The 20,017-nt window shown below is 36.0% G+C and overlaps 2 protein-coding genes across 2 annotated transcripts; one reads left to right on the top strand and one right to left on the bottom strand.

Moving 5' to 3' along the window:
- The first annotated feature begins 9,971 nt into the window (after positions 1-9,971).
- LOC147856604 (putative serine/threonine-protein kinase PBL7) lies at positions 9,972-14,945 on the top strand. Its single transcript, XM_087329430.1, has 5 exons — positions 9,972-10,672; positions 11,491-11,690; positions 12,859-13,048; positions 13,165-13,556; positions 13,854-14,945. Exons 1-5 carry the CDS (start codon positions 10,579-10,581, stop codon positions 14,190-14,192), a joined length of 1,215 nt encoding a protein of 404 aa, XP_087185556.1. The 5' UTR covers positions 9,972-10,578; the 3' UTR covers positions 14,193-14,945.
- Positions 14,946-15,393: 448 nt separating this feature from the next.
- LOC147856603 (putative serine/threonine-protein kinase PBL2) lies at positions 15,394-18,784 on the bottom strand. The gene is made up of 5 exons (XM_087329431.1): positions 18,408-18,784; positions 17,121-17,256; positions 16,796-16,938; positions 16,432-16,555; positions 15,394-16,136 (listed from the first exon to the last, which is right to left on the bottom strand). Exons 1-5 carry the CDS (start codon positions 18,702-18,704, stop codon positions 15,748-15,750), a joined length of 1,089 nt encoding a protein of 362 aa, XP_087185557.1. The 5' UTR covers positions 18,705-18,784; the 3' UTR covers positions 15,394-15,747.
- Between the last annotated feature and the right edge of the window lie 1,233 nt (positions 18,785-20,017).

Below are 20,017 nucleotides of genomic sequence, written 5' to 3'. Positions count from 1 at the left end.
ATGTGTCCAATATGCTTATTGCTTACATTGATAATGATGTGGTTGGTGCTTTGATTGAAAAGTGATACGAGACTTATGTTGTGAAAGACTTGGGAGATACAAAACATATATTGGTTATGGGAATCAATTGTGATCAAAGCAAAGTATGATTTAAGAGGGATTTGAAGGTTTTGATATGGATAAGGAGAAGGTGGCTAGTAGGCCTTGACTTCCATTGTTGAAATTTAATGTGTTTTCTGAATCTAAAGTGGTGGGAATCCAAATGATGAGATGAATGCCATTAACAACATGGATATTGGAGAATGGAAACATCGTAGTTTAAGAAATAGATTAGAGGCAAATTATGCTTGGAATCATTGCTTAGGCCATAATTATCTTTTTTGAAGGTTATATATATGTAGTTATGAAGAGTAAAGATAAACCCTAAACCCAAAATCAACACTTTGCCAAGCTTCTCAACAAAAAGTATATCTTGGCACAAGTCTTTGAACTAGGAGAGGTGCATTTATTATAATGTCATGTCACTAGTCTAAACATATATTATATATATTTTCTAATTGTAGTTGGGCAAGTAAGAAACTCATAGTTACAAATGTGCCCTGACTCCATCGGGCAACTCGATGGAACAAATAACATACATGAAAGTTTTTTTAACCTTAAAACATATACATGCAATAGTTTCCATGATCGTGATCTCAATGGAAAGTGATCATAGAGCAATAAGCAAGAGTATGTATTTAAATAAACATCATAAACGAGTTCTTTTGAACATTTCAAACTCTTTCCAAGTGGATTAGAGGATGTTGTCATTTGATTAATCAACCTTATAGATAAGTATTGGTGTCACATAATTTTCAAAAGCTATTTAAGGAGAAACAAACATTTAATTTCTCTAAAATCATGTATAACCTCAAATGCATTGTAAGCTTTCTTTCCTTCTCTAGGCGGTGGGTAGCACATTCAAATCCATTTATGATTAGAGGGAACCACAAGTCCACGGTGTTTGAAGATTTCTATGGTTTCAACTTCTTTCAAGTGTTTCATCATTATACACGATGCAAGGTTTGTCCTTGGGCCTTCACAAGCATAACTTTCATTTTTGAATCTATTGACACCTAATTGACTATGCATATAAAAAACAATCAACACACTCATGAGATTTGGACATATACTCCAAGGTATTTGCAAAAAAGTCACATCATCCACTATAACAAAATCATGATAATCATGTCCCCAATGATAACTTTTTCAATGCCTTATTGCTTTACGAACTCATTGTCCATTTGTTCTAAACAATTAATGCACAAACCAAAAAGAGTTGGTGAGAGAATGTGTCCATAACACCACAAATGCTAATGAAAGAATTTTAAAATCCCATTTTTCATACGTTTGAGAGATTGCAAGTTTATAATCACTTAGTACCCCCGATGTCTTCCATACGTCTCCAAGTTACTCATGAGGCTTATTTATGTTAAGGTTTGAACCAAATTGAACTCCTATCATGAGCAAGGCTATGTTGTAATGCATGATTAAACATAGCACTTATCAAAGTATGTGCTTCCTTTCCTATCCATTTGAGCATTTTGGTCTTGATACATTGAAGATCTCTTGGCTTGCAATTTCCCATCATTTTAGGCCCTATACACAAATTCTTGATAGTAAAGATGGAACGCACTTGTATGTATATAGAAGAGAATCCTAACACATAATGTTCTATGCACTTACTAATCCAATACATTCTTATAATACATAAACATGTTCTTAAGAGTTTAAGTTTTTTGCAAGTAGTAATCCAATACATTATTATAATACATAACACATGTTCTTAAGACTTTAAGTTGCTGGTGTAATTCTAAACATGTTTCCACATTAGACTTCGCCAAATCTCACCATATGTATATGCTTTCTCTTGGGTGAAAGATTTGTCAATTAATTTTATATATTCTTCTCTTTCTTTGAATTAGACTTTTATATTCATGTGGTACATTTAATAAATTTTCTTATCGTTGACTATGTCAAAACTTATAAAAACATTCTTACTTCATGGCATTCATTAATGTTAAACCATTTTCCCCTTGAGCTACATTTATTTGTGCCTTTCAATTTTCTTATCGTTGACTATGTCAAAACTCATAAAAACATTCTTACTTCATGGCATTCATTAATGTTAAACCATTTTTCCCTTGAGCTACATTTATTTGTGCCTTTGCAAGGGACACACTTAATCGAAAAGCATTTCCTTTGTGCATGAAAAAATGACTTTCTTAAAAGCTTCATATTTGCATTCTAGTATTGCATCATTTTGAGACATTGGCTTTAGTAACATTTACTCAACCATCTTTGCATACATAGGTCCTTGTTTTAAAGTTTATTGACAAATATGGTTGTTTCACACTATGGTTGAACTTCATATATTCAAATGCTTTCTTACATTTAAAATCAATCAAGAAATCTTATGATCTATTTTAGAGTCCATTGGCCAAAGTTATGTATGTAATCCAAGATACCTTCCAAGAATAACACATATGATGTCGTATTATTCCCATTATGTTTTCTACATTTAAAATCATTGACGTCATTCTTCAAATATATACGATTTACAATAAAGATACATTTACTATTGTAATTTGTACATTCATAAAAGTAACTTTTCATATTGTTTTTAACCATTTTCGTACATACAAGAGTGAGCATGCATTTGCATATCCTCTTACATCCAGATTCCTTGAGATATGTTGCATGAAAGATTTTTGTGCATCATGTTGCAAAAATACTTTAGGAGCATTCATGTCACCAAAGACATTGACCTCTCCCTGGGCATTGAAGTAAATGATGTCATCTTCTAGATTGACAAAAGGCTAGTCTTTATCAAAACAAGCATACAAGCTAAAATCAAGATAAAAAATGTCGCATCCAATTACAAAAGTAAGGATGTCATTTGGCGTCATTATTTTTAGCCATATGTAGCATTTATGCCCATCATCTTTGGTGATAAAGCCACAATCTTCCAATCCTTTCTTAATCAAACATGTCACCCCTCTTTGTCTTCTTCGCTTTCTTGCCCCGTGTGGAGTGTATGTTATATTTGTACAAATCTTGAATCCTTTGGGTATCATGTTCCTAAGTTTCGACAAGTAACAATATATTATTTATTGGTAACCTTGGTCCTCATGTATGCCAATGATCACATGGCATGGGTATCCACTGCAATTCTCAAAACATAATGATGGAATATATGAGTGTCCTGTATGTCATCACAAATCTCTTGTGTTCAAGGATCTTTCTTCTTTGTGTATTTTTCCATTTCCCAATACATCCTTAAGCATACATTTTCTTTTCATCTCATATGATTTGCAATGAGAATTTCATTGTGAAATGGTATGATATCCACACACAACACATTGTGTACCTTTAAGGTTAATCCAATTATTTTGAAGAATGGCTTCTCTTTGTTTCCTTTTCCATTATGCATACAATATGCATTTCTCACGAGTAAGAGGCCAACAATATAATTGTTTTTCATATTTTCCTTCAAGATCTCATAAATAACAATGTTGTAGCATTGTTGTAGTTCTTTCAATTCTAGTGCATTTACAATTTCCACATTCTTTGCTTGAGATGTAATTTGCATGGAAAGGGAATTAGAAACAACAATACAACTCTGCACGTCAAACCCATGACTTTGTTGTGTACAAATTCTTCGTTTATCTCATACAATGCATTGTGGTGTTCATCATCCTCTTTCAATGTGTACATTATTCAACCTTTCTCAAATGTTCATTCACCTCTAAATGAGTTTGGGTACATTGTTTCACTTCATCCTCGAGTTGTGTGGATTGCATGCATCTCAACAAAAGTATTGAAATGCTCATTCTCAACAATAATAAATTAAAAATTTCCATTCTCCATTGCGAGTGCACACAACCCTTTGCCTTGATAGAGCGGGATGGGGGGTGGTGTAAAGATGTAACACCTAGTTCATTCAACTATAAAACATGCTAAATATAGTAGATGAGTTCCTAAGGTTCACATTGGACCTAATGAACAAAACATTGTGACCTTTTATCACAACAATTGGTTGAGCCATCTAAAACCTCACAACTCCCTACACATTCCAACACTCCCTAATGGCATCAATTTCGTTCACTTCTTTCTTACTCAAATTGAGGTTGTCTATGAGCCCAATGACTCAAGTTGGCCTTTTTAAATAATAAGGTTAAACTGGCGAATTTTACAAGTGATGAGAGGTTGGATTTTAGACCATGGCTTCTATACCATGTTGAAATTTCATGGGGAAGATCCTTGCACTAGGTCACCACGTGCTCACCAATCCTACCATGTCTATGCACCTGTGCACTAAACTACAAGTTTCCCCAAATAAACAAACTCATAACTTAAGATCGTCTTCCAACATCTCTATTAATGATATTACTTTGTCTTGACTTATATAACATCAATGTTTTTCTCTTTTTCTTCACATTTTATTTACTTTTAGATCATGTTAAAAACTAATTGTTGCTCTTTTGTCTATGGACCATTTAATTTTGACCATAATTGGATGTTTCTTGCTTTAACTTGTCCATATTTTGCAATTCCACAACTATACTTTCTCTATATTCCCATTCATAACATCATTGCTAATTGCGTTCAGGCCATGTGTCATGAGATTCATTTGTGGGTGTTGTAACGTACATGTGTGGTCAAATTTAAAGAAAATGAGATTGTGACTTATCGAACTTCATCAATAACAATATTATGAAGGACAACTAATGATGTTGTTGAGTTATTGTCCATTTCACAAAATAAAACCATTTTCATTCATTGAAATTAAGCCAAATTAAATCGAGTGACGAGTCAATATGGAATTCAAGCCCCTACTTAATAACAATATTATGTATGTGTGGTTGAGAATATATTATAAATTACAAAAATAGGGAACTCAAATGTGAAATGTTAAATGGCGTCAAAGAATGATACAATCAACATAATTGCATACAATTATATTGATCAAAATACAAAAGTTCCATTAAACTCATTGCCCAAATTCTAAAATACATTACCCTCTCTACCCCTTGCACTCTCAAATTTCAAATACCAAAGGGGGTTTGGGGAAATTTATGAGGATGACACGTTATTATTACCCATTTGAATTCTTGTGGGATCAACGTAAGAGGGTCAAGACCATGAAAACTTGTAATCATTCATGGGTAATGCGTGCAACTTAACAATGAGACAAGTAAGAACTAAGTGCAAAGAGTTATTTATTCAAGCATAGAGAGTACTATTTCATTAGATGTTATTACATTTCAAGTTTCTGAATAAACCCTAAACCCTTGTAATGATCTCTCCTAACTAATGGGAAAATAGTTTCTTTTTGGAAAAAATTAGTGTTGTGGTTGGTTTTGTAGCGGTCAATATCATATGTTTTTATTGTCTGGACTCTTCACTCTCATGGGATGTTTCTAGCATTAGAGGTTTATTATGAATAATTGTAAATCCATTGTGCCATCTCGAGGACCAACAACAAATCTCACCCGTGTGTTATGTGTTTTCATGCTTGAACAAATACTTAGTTATAGACTGGAGTTATTGGCATGGTTCCATGTAGACTAATAATAGTGGTTGGGAGAAGAGTTGATAACCGTTAGTTCCAAAAGGTTGGTTTATGCTATTGTTGATAGCTCGGTACATTGGTGAGGCCAAAATAAGTTTATCTCATCCTTCAATCACAATCATTCCAATGCTGCTTTTCATGCTTATGCAAATGTTTAATTCATAATGCTAAAATGTGATCTACAAGACAATATTCTTCTGCCATCAAGTGTACAACAATCATCATTACATTGATGAGAAAGGGTTTACTAGTACGAATTCATTTTTAACAAATATATGATCATTGGGATACTTTCATACTCTTGTTTCATTGGTACAACTTAGGAATATATTACTATTTAGTATTTATCAATCATTTTTTTGGAGTGTAATAACTTATCGACATGTTGTTTTGATAATTTTGTTGATAATTTAAGAATAACATTCAAATTTCACACCATACATTGTTGGGGAGCTTCCCCACTTTTTACCATACATTAGTTGTGTTTTATGAGTTGATGTCTTAGGTTGTTTGTGCCTCTACTATGTGTGTTACGGTTAATCAAACCTTTTAAGAGCCCCTAGCTAGGATGTTGCTAAGTTTAGAACATGTACCAATCTCTTTTCGATGTGAGTGTTAACTATCAAACAAATGTCTAACTGCAATGCGATTCAATTGATGAGGGAGTGAAACCTTGTTTTCATTAAGATTTAAAGCAATTATGCTTTAACCATGTTGATTATACTCTCAAAATAGTCAATTGGAATTGAGAAAGTTCCTATCAATCCCAATGAGATGCTCTACTTCTTGTGCAATATTTCGCGATTCATCAAGTTTTGCATTTCTCCCTACATTGCATTTTGGAATTGGAAATTGAATGAGCTTCCCCAGCAAAACATACATTCCGAGTGGAATGAGCATCATTCAACTTTAATAATCTTCATTTCATTGCATTATATGTGGCCACTATAACATATACGAGCTTTAACAAACTATACCTTAGTCTTTGATGTGGTCATTTTAGTGCTACTTTTATGAGAATTACTCGAGTAATCGTTTGTGAGACAATATAACATAAGGTGATACTATCACATGTCGTACAATCTTCATTCTAAGCATGAGACACTTTCATACAATGTGCAAGCAACCATCATTACATCATTGAAAATAGATGGATGAGTACATTATCCTTCTCACGAAGCATGTGGCTTATAATCATTGCAACTTAAGGAATATATGGATTCTGGGGAATCAACTTATAGATAGCTATATAAATAAATCATAAGTCCGTTGATGTGCAAAGATTATCCTTTTTCCTTGATAATGTAAGAATATGGACAACTTTTTTATCATTAGCAGACACATTTGGATGATTATCACTTATTTATGCATAATCCCGCCACTTTTGAAACATCTTACTTTTATGACCCATCCAAATGAAATAAAACAAATTCTCATTGTTTTTAGCCACATTTTAGTACCCACTGTTTTCAAATGCCACAATTTCCTTGCACCCCTTTTTTTTTATATCCATCTAATGCTTTCAAAAAATTATTCTATTTCGCTTCAAATGCCTTTTCAATGATCCACGAATATCCTTTTGTACAAGGAAACATTCTAGTTTAAATTAAAGGTAGTTTATCTTATACCATATACATTTTTTAGAGGCATTTTGGTCTTTAACTTACAATTAAAAACGTGATAAACCTCAACATCTCAAGTTTTGAATGATTATTTGGCCTTGAAACATAGATGTATAACATCAAATTTGGAGAGTTCTAACAAGTTCACGATTAATTCATTCTTTCTCGTCTTCCATATAAATGACTTTTGTCATTTCTTACTTTCTTTTCTCCATCTTCTTCTTTCCTAAACCTTCACCACACATACATGAATGATATTGTTGGTATTCCCTCATCAACACTAAATCTAAATAACATACCTTCATGTTTCAATATCAAGGTTAATCTCGATAAATCATTGTTCCCCATATGAATGACATCAAGTTTGATGCTTTTAATGGTCTTTCATGAAGAAGGTTTTGTTCTTGCTCATATATTTAGGCTTCAATAAAACTTAATTTGAGAAAGTAAATTTCTCATGCTTAAACTCCCCAACATCACATGAAGGATTACAACAATGATATGGAAATTATGATTTATAAACATATAATGACAACATTCAATCATTGATGTCAAAGCTCCAAAAGGATGGAGATAAGAACTCAACATAGTTACCCAATTTCAAACTTACTTGAGCTTATGGTACTCAGACCACTTCTCAACTTGTTCTTTTATCTATTTTGTACAACTATCAATACTATAGAATCTAGATACATACTTGCACTTGAAGTGCTCTATACCTTTCTATAACGTGATTACCATGATAACTAGAATTTCTTAGCATAGTCATTCATGAAGTGATTTTATCGTTTCAAGCACCCTAGAAAGATGTACTCATGTAGATCATGAGAAATAAGAGAAACATGAACTTAATAATGTTGGATTAGTAGTAGCTATCAAGTATTGGGAGTTTTATGCCCCCATACCTAACATAAATGTTTGAGTACAACATCAACATCCTTCATGCATCTAGGAAAGATCAAGTTAATGTTCATAGATATGGTTTAACAAGTATATATAACATTGGCAAATTGATATGCATACACTCACTATCTTATAATTATATGTGTTTGCTCATTCTACAAAAAGCAATAAGATGCAACCAAACTATCTTGAGGTATAATCAGATGCATTTGTCTAATCGGATACAGAGAATGATGAAAGGAAACGATCAATGATGACCTACCTAGTGGTTGATACCTTTTGATGATTCTATACATTTGTCAAGCTACTTTCATACTCATATGTCAATTACAAATGTTACCAAGTTACATGAATCAATAAGAATGTAACCAACATTCCATTGGCAAAAGAAAATGTTGCTTACTTCCATAATAAAAAATTAGGAATAGATTCACGCAACAAAATAATGCATTATGCAAAATTATGTGTAGCAAACAACCACATGTAACCATTGAATAGATTCATTATAGTTTTCACTATAGCTTACAACCTAGTTGTGACAACTAATATGAGCCATTTGTCTTTGCTCAAGTGTAAATATGGCTTAAATTTACAAGTCACATTGCTTTCCAAGCTACGAAAAGACGACATGATATACCTAGGTTGTCACCACATCTAGCATAATAAGCTTCCATCCAAATGAAGAGATAACGCTCGACTTATTTTCATTGTACCCTCAATTAATCATATGAAAGAACATTTAAATCTCGAAGGATCACATCAGTTGATGTGATGCATTATTGGTGCGTGATGAATATAGCTTTGGTTGGTACTAAAAAATTGCACGATGTATTAGAGCATATCCAACACCTAATTGGGCTTCTATTAGGTGCTTCTTGTAGAAGTTTCCTTCCCAAAATTGTTGTATGAACATGTCTTCAATCTCTCTTTCCTTTGGAGAAAATAAGAATCCTATCTCTCTTATCGTAGATAGCTTACCCTAGTGACAAGGCATTGACACTATTAGCACTACAACTTAGGTTTGCAACCCAATTTTCTCACCTCTCTATTACTCCATAAACATCTCTTATTTCACTAAATGCCACTATGGAATGTCAGGGTTGAACCCATGACATCCTGGTCCCCATTGGGCAACCTTACCAACTGAGCTATATCCATCTGGGCTCTCTTACTCTCAATGTTGGCTCAGTCGTTTAAATTAGAACATATCCAACACTGATTTGGGCTTCTAGGAGAAGTTTCCTTCCCAAGATCAGCGAATAAACTCTGCTTCAATCTTTTGGAGAAGATAAGAATTCCATATTCTACGCCTTCCTCTTTCTCAATGTTGGCATGGTAGTTTGAATCATAACATCCATGCCATAGGCTTGAGAGAACCGTAGTTCAATTCTCCCCATCGGCTTGGTTTCCATTTCGTAGATCATACTACATATGTGTCTAATGATCACCCACTCACTCACTCACTTTCTATAAGGATCCCTCCTTCTTTCTTCGTAAGGTTGTTAAGGTTCCATTGGTCATGTTGCGGGCGACATCATACAATATGTATGGATGTTTAGGGATTGATCGCAAGGGGTTTTGTTTCATTCAATCGAGATGGTCTGAACTTCAACCAAAGGTGCACACACATAAACTCAGGTCTGGCTTTATGCCATTGAGAATTGCTCTATAATTCCAAGTTCCAACCTCAACTATGGATCCCAAAACTCAGAAAATGGTGTGATAGATAGAGAGAGCTACGAGAGGATAACACACCATCCATCATCATCTCTCTCAAAATTGTTTCTCTAAGATTGTCTCAAATCTCTCTCTCTCTCTCTCTCTCTCTCTCTCTCTTCCCCCGAAAATCTCCTTGTATATGCTACCTTTTATTCTCTCATTGAAGGTAATGCGAGGTACCATCGCCACTTCTCTTCCACTTTCCTTCCCTCCGCAGAATTGGCATCGTTGTCCTGTAGATCCATCCACTCATGGTCTCTCTGCTGACCTCCGATCAAAAGCTCAGTTTTCAGCTGTAAAGAAATGAGATTTAGTGTTGGAGCTTTGCGCAGCGAGCGAAGTTATTTAGGGTTTTAGGTATGCCCATAGGAGAGATCGATGATTTGGGTTTGTGAGAGAGAAGAAATATAGGGCTTGGGTATGAATGAAGAAGTGACATAGGGATATTGGGTTGTGTTCCGTGAAGCGATTTAGAGTTTTGGGTTGTACTCAGGGAAGAAGTTTAGGGTCTGGGCTCAGCTTAGAGAAGGATTTTGAGGTTTGGTTTCACCTCAGAGGAAGATTTTAGGGTTTGTCTTCTACTCAGAAAAGAATTATAAAGTTTGGGTTCTGTTTAGAGAAGGAATTTTGGGTTTGGGTCCTGCTCAGAGGAGAAGTTTAGAGCTTGCGTCTTCATAGAGAAGTTACTGAGGCCTTTCGGTCTTATATATATAGAGAGAGATGGGCTGCTGTAGCTCACAGGAAAGAATTTCGTCTCTGAGTAAAAATGGAAGCTTCAGTGACCTGCCATCGTCTTTCAGCAAAAGCAGTTCAGGTGATGAAGCGCTCTCTCATATTTCTTTAAATATATCAAAAAAAGAAACACATTTTCATTGCAAAATAATCAATTATTCATGACTATCACATTATCTGGGCGTCAATTAAGTTTAGAGGAAAAAAATAAAATTTATTTGGCAATGATGAACACACATTAACTATGATTAAATGATCAAGTAGCTTGAGTAAAATGATAAAGTATTATGCATATGAACATATGTATAACTACATTATTAGGCGTTAATTAAGGTTAGAGTAGATCCTTGAGCAACTGGATGGTGACCTTATTACTGGCTTTATTCTGGATAGACTAGCCTCTTTATCTATTGCATATCAGTGTTATCAGGGGTTTTAATGGTGTTCACAACATGCCCCTAGATATGGCAGAGGTCCATAGATTAGAGAGAGTATTAGTAAGGATGATAAAACTGGTACATAGGTACAGACAGTGATGATTGAATCACAGGGTAGAGAGAGTAGTAACGAAAATTCATAATAGAATAAGAGAAAATGAATAGGCTATATTCTGTAAGGGATGCCACTAGTGTAGAAGGGGAGTCAACCCTTCATTATCTGATAAAATCTTAAGGTTTGTTTCTAGATCACAAATATTAACCAATGAGTCTTAATTAACCCTTGCCAATGTAGCATGTGCATGCTCATCATAACATAAATAATCTTACAACACACACCACATTCAGGTGGACGCTATCAGAATGTCATTTGCAATGCTCAAACATAGTTAAAAGGCCTTCTATTTTTGGTCCTTGTGGTTCTCTTGGACTTCTGACGTTCAATGCTTTCTTTTTGTCTCAGATAAATTTAAGCCCAAACCCTCGTTCAATGATATGAAGGAGAAAGAAGGCCAGACAGATGGTAGGACACATCGTATTGCTGCCCATACCTTCACCTTCAAGGAACTAGCTTCTGCAACAAAGAACTTCCGAGAAGATTGTCTCATTGGTGAAGGTGGCTTTGGCAGAGTATACAAAGGCCGCCTTGATAGTACGAGCCAGGTAAACTCAGTTCCTTCGAGAGTGGGGGCATGTTTATAATGGAGCGTAATGCGAGGTAATGCAAACATATTAATGTTGTATGCTTAAGCTAGTGAATATATTTTATACAAGTTAGAATGCTTCCAAAAAACTTACTTGAGGTTTATTAGGGGAGATATAGAACTTATGTGCCACAAAAAAATCCCTATCAGCAAAGAAGAAAACAGCATAGGAAAATATTATGTGCTTGAAGGATAAAGATATATACTAAGTTTGCAAAAAGAAGGCAGGTAAAATGAATAAATGCTAGCAAAGAGAAGTTGTTCCGGAAGATACACACTCAATTTTGTTCTTCATCATGCCTCCATTATGAGCTATGTCAAAACATCGTACAGTTACATTTTATGACATAAAGAGAAGTTGAAAATGTTGTTTGATGCATGAAAATTTAGAAATAAACGGCATGGCAACTACTATCTTGGTTATGCCTTTTGCTGTAGGAAATTTAGTATGTTCTTCTATTGGCATTAAAACCTACCCATACACAGAGAGGGAATATGGTATATGCATACATAAATTTGTATGTATGTATGTTTAGGTTTAGAAGGCAATTACTTGCATTTGAAAATGTGGCTGTGCAATAGTCTATCGAATGTTTGTATCTACGTACTGGGTTAATGACACTGGTTCATAGATAATAAACCAGATTGTGATCCATATCCATTTATCTATCACACTTTGGACATTCGTACCATCATGCCTTTTGCATTAGTATTTCAATATATTTTTAATGATTTGTTGAGACTTTGTCTAGTTAGTAGATTTCTGTAGAGAGTCTCCTATAGCATAAACGTCAATTGAAAAATAAAAAGGTCAAGGCACTCCTTGCTCATTGGATATTAAATGTGTCGACTAATGATAATGTTCCAATCAATGAAAACCACAAGGTAGATAAACGATGGATAAGATATTCAAACATTAAATGTGTAAAAAGGTCATTCTGTTTTCTTGGATTCATTGAAATGGTTTGTTCAAGGCCTAATAGACTCAGAGTGGAAGAGAGCGTAATTGATAATTTTCTCTGCCAAGGTGATGTTTTTGCATCTTCTAATGCTGCACGTTGTGCAATTAAACAAAAGGGTCATGTGATATGCAAATGAAAATGCATTTTTTGTGGATGAATTTGCAGATAGTGGCTATTAAGCAGCTGGACCGAAATGGTCTTCAGGGAAACAGAGAGTTTTTAGTGGAGGTGTTGATGCTTAGTCTACTTCATCACCCCAACCTTGTAAATTTGATTGGTTACTGTGCTGATGGAGATCAACGGTTACTAGTCTACGAGTTCATGCCAAAAGGCTCTCTTGAAGATCATTTATATGGTACAACTATTCGCTTTATCTTCACCAATAGCTCGTTGCTTGTCAACACTATTTTGTTGTATGTGTACCTGTATAAATGCTCAATTATTGAAGGACTGTAGTAACTGAAATTGCAGACTTGGTGCCTGATAGAGAACCTTTAGATTGGAATACGCGAATGAAAATTGCTGCAGGGGCAGCAAGAGGTTTGGAATATCTACATGATAAAGCCAATCCTCCTGTAATATATCGGGATCTAAAATCCTCAAACATTCTTCTAGATATTGGGTTTCATCCGAAGCTTTCAGATTTTGGGTTGGCTAAGCTTGGCCCTGTTGGTGACAAAACTCATGTCTCGACGAGAGTTATGGGTACATATGGCTATTGTGCTCCAGAGTATGCAATGACTGGGCAACTTACGTTGAAATCAGATGTGTATAGTTTCGGGGTTGTGCTGCTTGAACTTATTACTGGAAGGAAAGCGATTGATAACAGCAGAGCTCCTGGAGAACACAACCTTGTTGCCTGGGTATGTATGTATTGGAGTACCTTTTTTGCATGTCTTGTCTAGATATATACATTTGATACACTACACACACACACACACACCCCTTTGTAATACAAAATTTACTATTCTGGGGGGTATTCCTTTAAATATCCAAAATGTGAGGTGAACGCTTGTAAATATGTAGTACATTAGTGGTATTCCTGTAAATATTCAAAGAGCTAGTGTACTATGCACCATTTTCACTTTCTAAATTAAACTCTTGTTTTCCTGCTTTTAAACAAGGAAGTTCTAATTTTCACTTATTTTGATTATTCTCAGGCACGTCCCTTATTCAAGGATCGAAGGAAATTCTCTCAGATGGTTGATCCAATGCTTGAAGGTCAATACCCAACTCGAGGACTATACCAAGCTCTTGCGGTGGCAGCCATGTGTCTACAAGAGCAAGCAGCACACCGACCTTTGATAGGAGATGTGGTAACAGCACTCACATATCTTTCATCTCAAACATATGATCCCAGAGCTCATCTAGTTCATAGCAATCGGTTCACTCCAACTCCGGGAAGAGAAAGAGAAAAAGATATGGTTGAGCGTGGTGGATCTGATGAATCTTCTTCACATAGGTCAAGACAAGGTGGCCGAAGATCACCTCAGCACTAGGGAAAAGGTGGTTGTAGAGAAAGTAGTAATGAGAAGGATGGTCGAGAAGATTCAATATGCACATTTTCTCTTTGATACCACCATGCAACGATGGATTCATTCATCTCTTCGTGTTTGTGGATTAATTAGAAAACTCTCGGTCGAAGAAAAACAGAATGAAGGAAAATGTGAGACCACGAAATGTGTGATGGTGACTGGAGATATTATTGTGTCGACTTTCTTCGAGAAAAAGCCGAGAGATTGCTTGCTTGCGAATCTTTCAATAGTAAAGCATCGGTACAATTGATATGCTCTTCATTTAGTCATCGATGCATACTATGTTTCAACAGAAATCAATGGCATTATATGATGTGGGCAATCAATGCGAAGGTTCATGAAAGGTCTTGGAAAGTGGTGAATGCATCAACGATAAATGTGGTGCAAAAGAGAGAAGGATCGACAAAAAGTTTGTTGTTTTTTTGGACTCAAAAAAGTAGTTTGTATGACGGTTCAGGAAAGCTTTACTTTTCTTGCCTCAGTGGACGGTTGTGATGATAGTGTTGCTGCTCTTCTGGTAGAAATATACAGCCTGCCTTGAGTTTTGCCACATTTTGTAATTACTCAAATGTTAAAACTATTGCATTATCATGCTGAAACTTCCGAAACAGACATTTTTGCTTATGTAGTTTATATTTTCAAATGTTGGTTGGAAACTTCGCTATGTAAAAAGTGTCAATCATGATCAGTGAAAATGGGTGCTTGTACTTCGTATTATCTCTATATATTGTTCGGTATAAGAATCCATTGAATGTTATTTTCAAGGTTTAAGAATTGATCTGTGCATTTTTTTGGGAATTGTGTGCTCAATATATCAGCACCATTTAGAGATGGCACCACACACACATGTTAGTAGATTAATGTAAGTACCCACATATTTTGACATTTGCTTTTTAAAATTGTATTTTAAAGGCTTCTACTAGTATTATATGCACTTTCATATTGATATAATCATTCTTGATGTAATGTCATGAGAAAACTCCATTAAAATAACTTACCTTGGAATACCATCATGTCTTTCTTGCATTCTTCCCACAACTCGTTTTGTTTGTCAGAAACCTCTCTCCAATTTACATTCTTTGAATATCATGAGTTAAATTAAATGTATATGATACATTGTGTGACATATATGATACATTGTGGGACGTTAGAATAAACAATAAGATAAAGTAAATACGAGATCATACATTTCATTCTAATGAAACGATGAGAGCCCATATGTCACTGCAAAACAAGCATTCCATCCTGAGAGAGAAAAAAGAGAATAAACCATGAGATCCATTTAAAAAAATGGGTTATCTCATGTTGTTTTCCCGACAGTACAGGTGAAATGCAGGATCATTCTCTATATACCCATCATTGTAGGATTCAATTGTCACAATAATAAAAATGTTCAGCAAAGATACCAGGGTTGGCATCAGTTGGAATAAACTGAATTAGCACCGGTAATACAACACCACGATGCAGATGTTTTTGAATGCATTTGAGCTATATATAGATTGAGCATTTGCGACTTTTTCTAGCTATGGTGAGTTTCTGCCAAAGCTGTGGCAACGTCGTGAATGTGAAAAGGGGATGTCGCAGCTGTGGCGGAATTAACACGAGATTCACATAGAGGCTCAATGAAATCCAGAACTTGCTTCATGGTGGGCCGGCGCTTAGCATCCTCTTGGAGGCAGTGGACGGCCAATTTGGCGGCCAATTTTGCCCCTTTCTGTGAGAACTGCCCATCTAGCTTCTGGTCCATGATGCGTAGAATCTTGGTCTTGTCGTTCAAGAAGGGTGTCGCCCAATCAACCAGGTTTCGTTCGTCGATTGGTTTGCTTTTCTCCACGGCTCTTCGGCCTGTCAAGATCTCGAGTAGCACCACTCCGTACCCATACACATCGCTCTTTGCCGTCAATCGGCCTACCACATATACCAATACATGCTACTACTGAGTACATATTTCACCACATAACAACAAGTATATATGCACAACATGATGCCATCACTTGCAAAACTATTCCTTGGCATATACTCTATTCAGCGAAACATCAGAAGCACTGCAAAGAATATTGTACTAGAATCTATGACCAAGCATGTATGGTCGTGATGTGATGCCATCACTTTCTAAAGCACATGCCTGAAATGTATAATCTATGCAGCCAACATCACTTTCAAAGCATTATGTAACATAGCCTGTAAGAGAAATGGTCTTTACCAGTAGCAACATATTCAGGGGCTGCATATCCATATGTCCCCATGATTCTCGTCGTCACGTGCGTATTATTGCCTACCGGTCCATCCTTTGCAAGTCCGAAATCAGATAATTTTGCATTGAACTCCTGCAAAGTGAAATTGAATATGCACATTTGGTTATATGTTAGCCAAAAAGAAGAAGACATCTTCCTACATTAGTTGTAATATGATTTTGTAGAACAACTCCAAAATACCCCTTTCCTATGGTCAACCAAGGGCAGCATTTGGGGAAATAACAAGCATTCATGGCCAAACAAGGGGAAATAAAGAAAATCTGGGGGTATTCTGGAGTTCTTTCCAATTAGTTAACTCTCATATAGACTCACATTATCCAAAAGTATATTTGCCGACTTGAAGTCTCTATATATGATCGGTCTTTGACATGTATGAAGGTAAGAAAGCCCACGTGCTGCATGGACCGCAATCTTCATTCTCATCGCCCATGATAATGTTTGTCGGCTATTTCCTTCTACTCAATTGCATTCAACAAAAGTATAAATAACATGAACATATAGAATGGATACTTCAAAATCAACATGACATTGGGGAGGAACTATAGGACATTCCTCGTATCTATACATTTGAAGCTATGGATTATGGCCGAAATTGTGCAAATTATAAAAATATGAGAAACTATGAGAGACCACTCACTTCTAAAAAGATGATTGTCGAGGCTCCCTCTTTGCATGAACTCATACACGAGCAAGCGATGTTCTGCTTCTGCACAAAATCCAATCAACCTAACAAGGTTGGGATGATGAATTTCACCAAGAAAGTGTATCTCCGCCTACACACGACAATATTAAGGAAGGACTTGTTTTAAGGTAAGCCAAAAGTGTGCAAATTACTCTACCAAAGTGTCGGAAGAGTGAAATCATTATTGAAAGCGGAACAAGTGCACTCTAAAGCAAACACAATCGTAGGGGAAGTGCCAACATATGATCCATATCAAATGTGCACAAATGAATTCCATAGAAAAGTACATGAAACTAATGAAAAAGACGCAAGAGAAGAGGATTAAGTTGATACCGAAATCTCCTAGAAAATTCTCCTTTTTGGCCAAGGACAAAAAGAGATAATTAGAGAATAGGTCTATGTACATTGACAAAAGGGCCTGACAAACCGAATGAATTAAATAACTCGATCAATCAAACGATTGAACGAAACAAAGTAACGTGTCAATAAACCCCTAAATGGTACATATTTTTAGATGGGAAGACTAGGAACATTTAAGAAGAAACAAGTCATTAAATGATTGATGCATTGCACGAATTTTCAAAATGTAAAGACTTTGTAATCAATATTGGGGAATTTTTTTACCTCAATTAGAAATTTTTCTACTTCTCCGTGACCTAACCGGATTTTCAAAATTTTTATTGGCCATTTCCCTACTAAGAAATGGTTGTTTACGAAGAAAAATAGTTCAATGAAAATTTTTAATTCCTTCTTGTTGTAAATAGTTCAATGAAAATATTGTAAATTGTAAATATTGTTGTGCAAATCCGGAAATTTTCATTGAACTATTTACAACAAGAAGGAATTAAAAATTTTCATTGAACTATTTTTCTTCGTAAACAACCATTTCTTAGTAGGGAAATGGCCAATAAAAATTTTGAAAATCCGGTTAGGTCACGGAGAAGTAGATTTTTACAAAATATTTACAATTTACAGTGAAAATATTTACAATTTACAAAATTTTTTAATTCCTTCTTGTTGTAAATAGTTCCGAATTTGCACAACAATATTTGGAACACCCTCCCGTTTAAATTTTGCTTAAGGCCCTTTAAATTTGGGATATTCCACAAAATACCCTTCCATTGTCGTTGCTCAGAAATAATGAAATATTTAGGGGTGCTAGAAGAAAATAACCAAGTTTGTGATGAATGAATTAAATTAAAAGGACTTTTTAACAAAGGAAAAGATAAGGACAATACGTACCAACCATTCCTTGTGGCCTTGCAAGCTTTCTACATTGAGCTTCTTGACAGCGATGACAATGCCTTGGTTTGCACGGGTAGGCATGAAAGTGGTGGCATCGATATGACCCTTGAATACGCACCCAAACCCGCCTTCGCCCAACATGTTACTTTGTCGGAAGTTACCGGTCGCGGCCTTGAGGTCTCCATACGAGAAGGCCCTTAGAGCGGAGTTGCCCCCACTTCCGAGCTGGTTGTTGAAGCCACCAGAGAAGGGTCCGCTCCCGCTGAGAGTTGAGAATTCACAGCTGCTTAGCATGAAGGAGGTATTTGCGGACGTGGATGTGATGCTGGCATCGCCCCCACTTGCACCCGCACCCGCACCTACGCCGGGAAATTCATTACCACAAGTGGTTAACAAATAAGAAGGCCTTTATGGTTTTCCCGGGGAGAATTTGGCGATGGGCACGAGGCTCCTAGGGTCTCTCCGGAATTGACTTGCAAGTTGCTCGTAAATACTAAATGCATATATACATATGTGGGCACAAAAGTAGTAGTAGTAGTAGTAGAAGTAGCCAAAGGGCTAAATACATATATATGTACATATGTATGTGGGCACAAGAAAAGTAGTAGTACTATTAGAAGTAGCCAAAGGAAGGTCGACAAGAACTTGAACACACTTATGTATGTACTTATTGAATAAATAAAAGCCTATTATTATTATTATTATGTCGAAACACCTCTGAGCCTACGGAGGAGGAGACGACCCGTTCAAGCCCCGTTAAGACATGACGGAGTGCCTCTCCATCCCGTCACATCTGACGGAGCTCTCCAAGAGCCTAAATCCTTCCTTTAATTACCCCGATTAACATCGCTAATCAGCCCTCCCGCTCCCTAATCACTCTCGCAGATCGGGATCCGCGAGCCAAACCATTTACTACCCTAACTTGAAACAGAGCAAATGAAGAAGAACTGGGAGTGAACCCTGATGATCCCTTCCACACTTAATAAGAGGATCAGATTATTCTATAGCTTAATTGAGGAGAGAATAAATGCACTGCCTCGAATGCTTTATCACATCACTTAATAAACAAAGACGATTAATTCTCTCGTTTGCTTAATCAGATGGGTTTAGCACACTCGATCAGATCGATTACACGCTTAATTGGATGGTATAAACCTTACCTGTTTTGATGGGATCTCGCTCTGTGGTTCGCGAATGCACGCAATTCCCCATCGTAGAGAAAAAATCGATCTGATTCTGAGGGATTTGATTCTCGAGAGGTGGCGTCAAGTTCTGTCTGTATAGATATGTAGCTTGACTTGAGAGAGACAGAGAGAGAGGGGTTTGACCCAATATAGCATGAATGAAAATTTATGGACACAGAAAGAGAGAGATTTTTATATCATAAATACGAGGAGTCTTGTTAGCCTCAGAAGTCATTGGAATGGATTCCCAAAGAGGCGTTTTTTCAACACATTTGATTAAAGTCTTTAGGTTGGATTCACACTCCCACTATTTGTCAAAACCATGCCCCTCGTGTCATAATCTTTCACATTATGCTAGAAGGCAAGCTAAAAAATACACACAATTCACTCGCCGGACTCTGCCCCCGGCCAGTCCATCGCATG

The sequence above is a fragment of the Azolla caroliniana genome, unplaced genomic scaffold (assembly GCF_043228905.1).
Source record: "Azolla caroliniana isolate FFs.n. ecotype wild unplaced genomic scaffold, voAzoCaro1.0.p SCAF_13, whole genome shotgun sequence".
Lineage (NCBI taxonomy): Eukaryota > Viridiplantae > Streptophyta > Polypodiopsida > Salviniales > Salviniaceae > Azolla > Azolla caroliniana.
Note: the sequence above shows the minus strand (reverse complement) of the source record. Positions and strands in the feature narration are given on the sequence as shown.

Excerpts from the sequence above, each read along its gene's own strand:
- LOC147856604 (XM_087329430.1), top strand. The coding sequence starts at position 10,579 with ATGGGCTGCTGTAGCTCACAGGAAAGAATTTCGTCTCTGAGTAAAAAT. Across the intron at positions 11,691-12,858 it reads GCCTTGATAGTACGAGCCAG|ATAGTGGCTATTAAGCAGCT; the intron begins GTAAACTCAGTT and ends ATGAATTTGCAG. Across the intron at positions 13,557-13,853 it reads AACACAACCTTGTTGCCTGG|GCACGTCCCTTATTCAAGGA; the intron begins GTATGTATGTAT and ends GATTATTCTCAG.
- LOC147856603 (XM_087329431.1), bottom strand. The coding sequence starts at position 18,704 with ATGCTAAGCAGCTGTGAATTCTCAACTCTCAGCGGGAGCGGACCCTTC. Across the intron at positions 16,939-17,120 it reads CGACAATCATCTTTTTAGAA|AAGGAAATAGCCGACAAACA; the intron begins GTGAGTGGTCTC and ends GCAATTGAGTAG. Across the intron at positions 16,556-16,795 it reads CAAATATACTTTTGGATAAT|GAGTTCAATGCAAAATTATC; the intron begins GTGAGTCTATAT and ends TTCACTTTGCAG.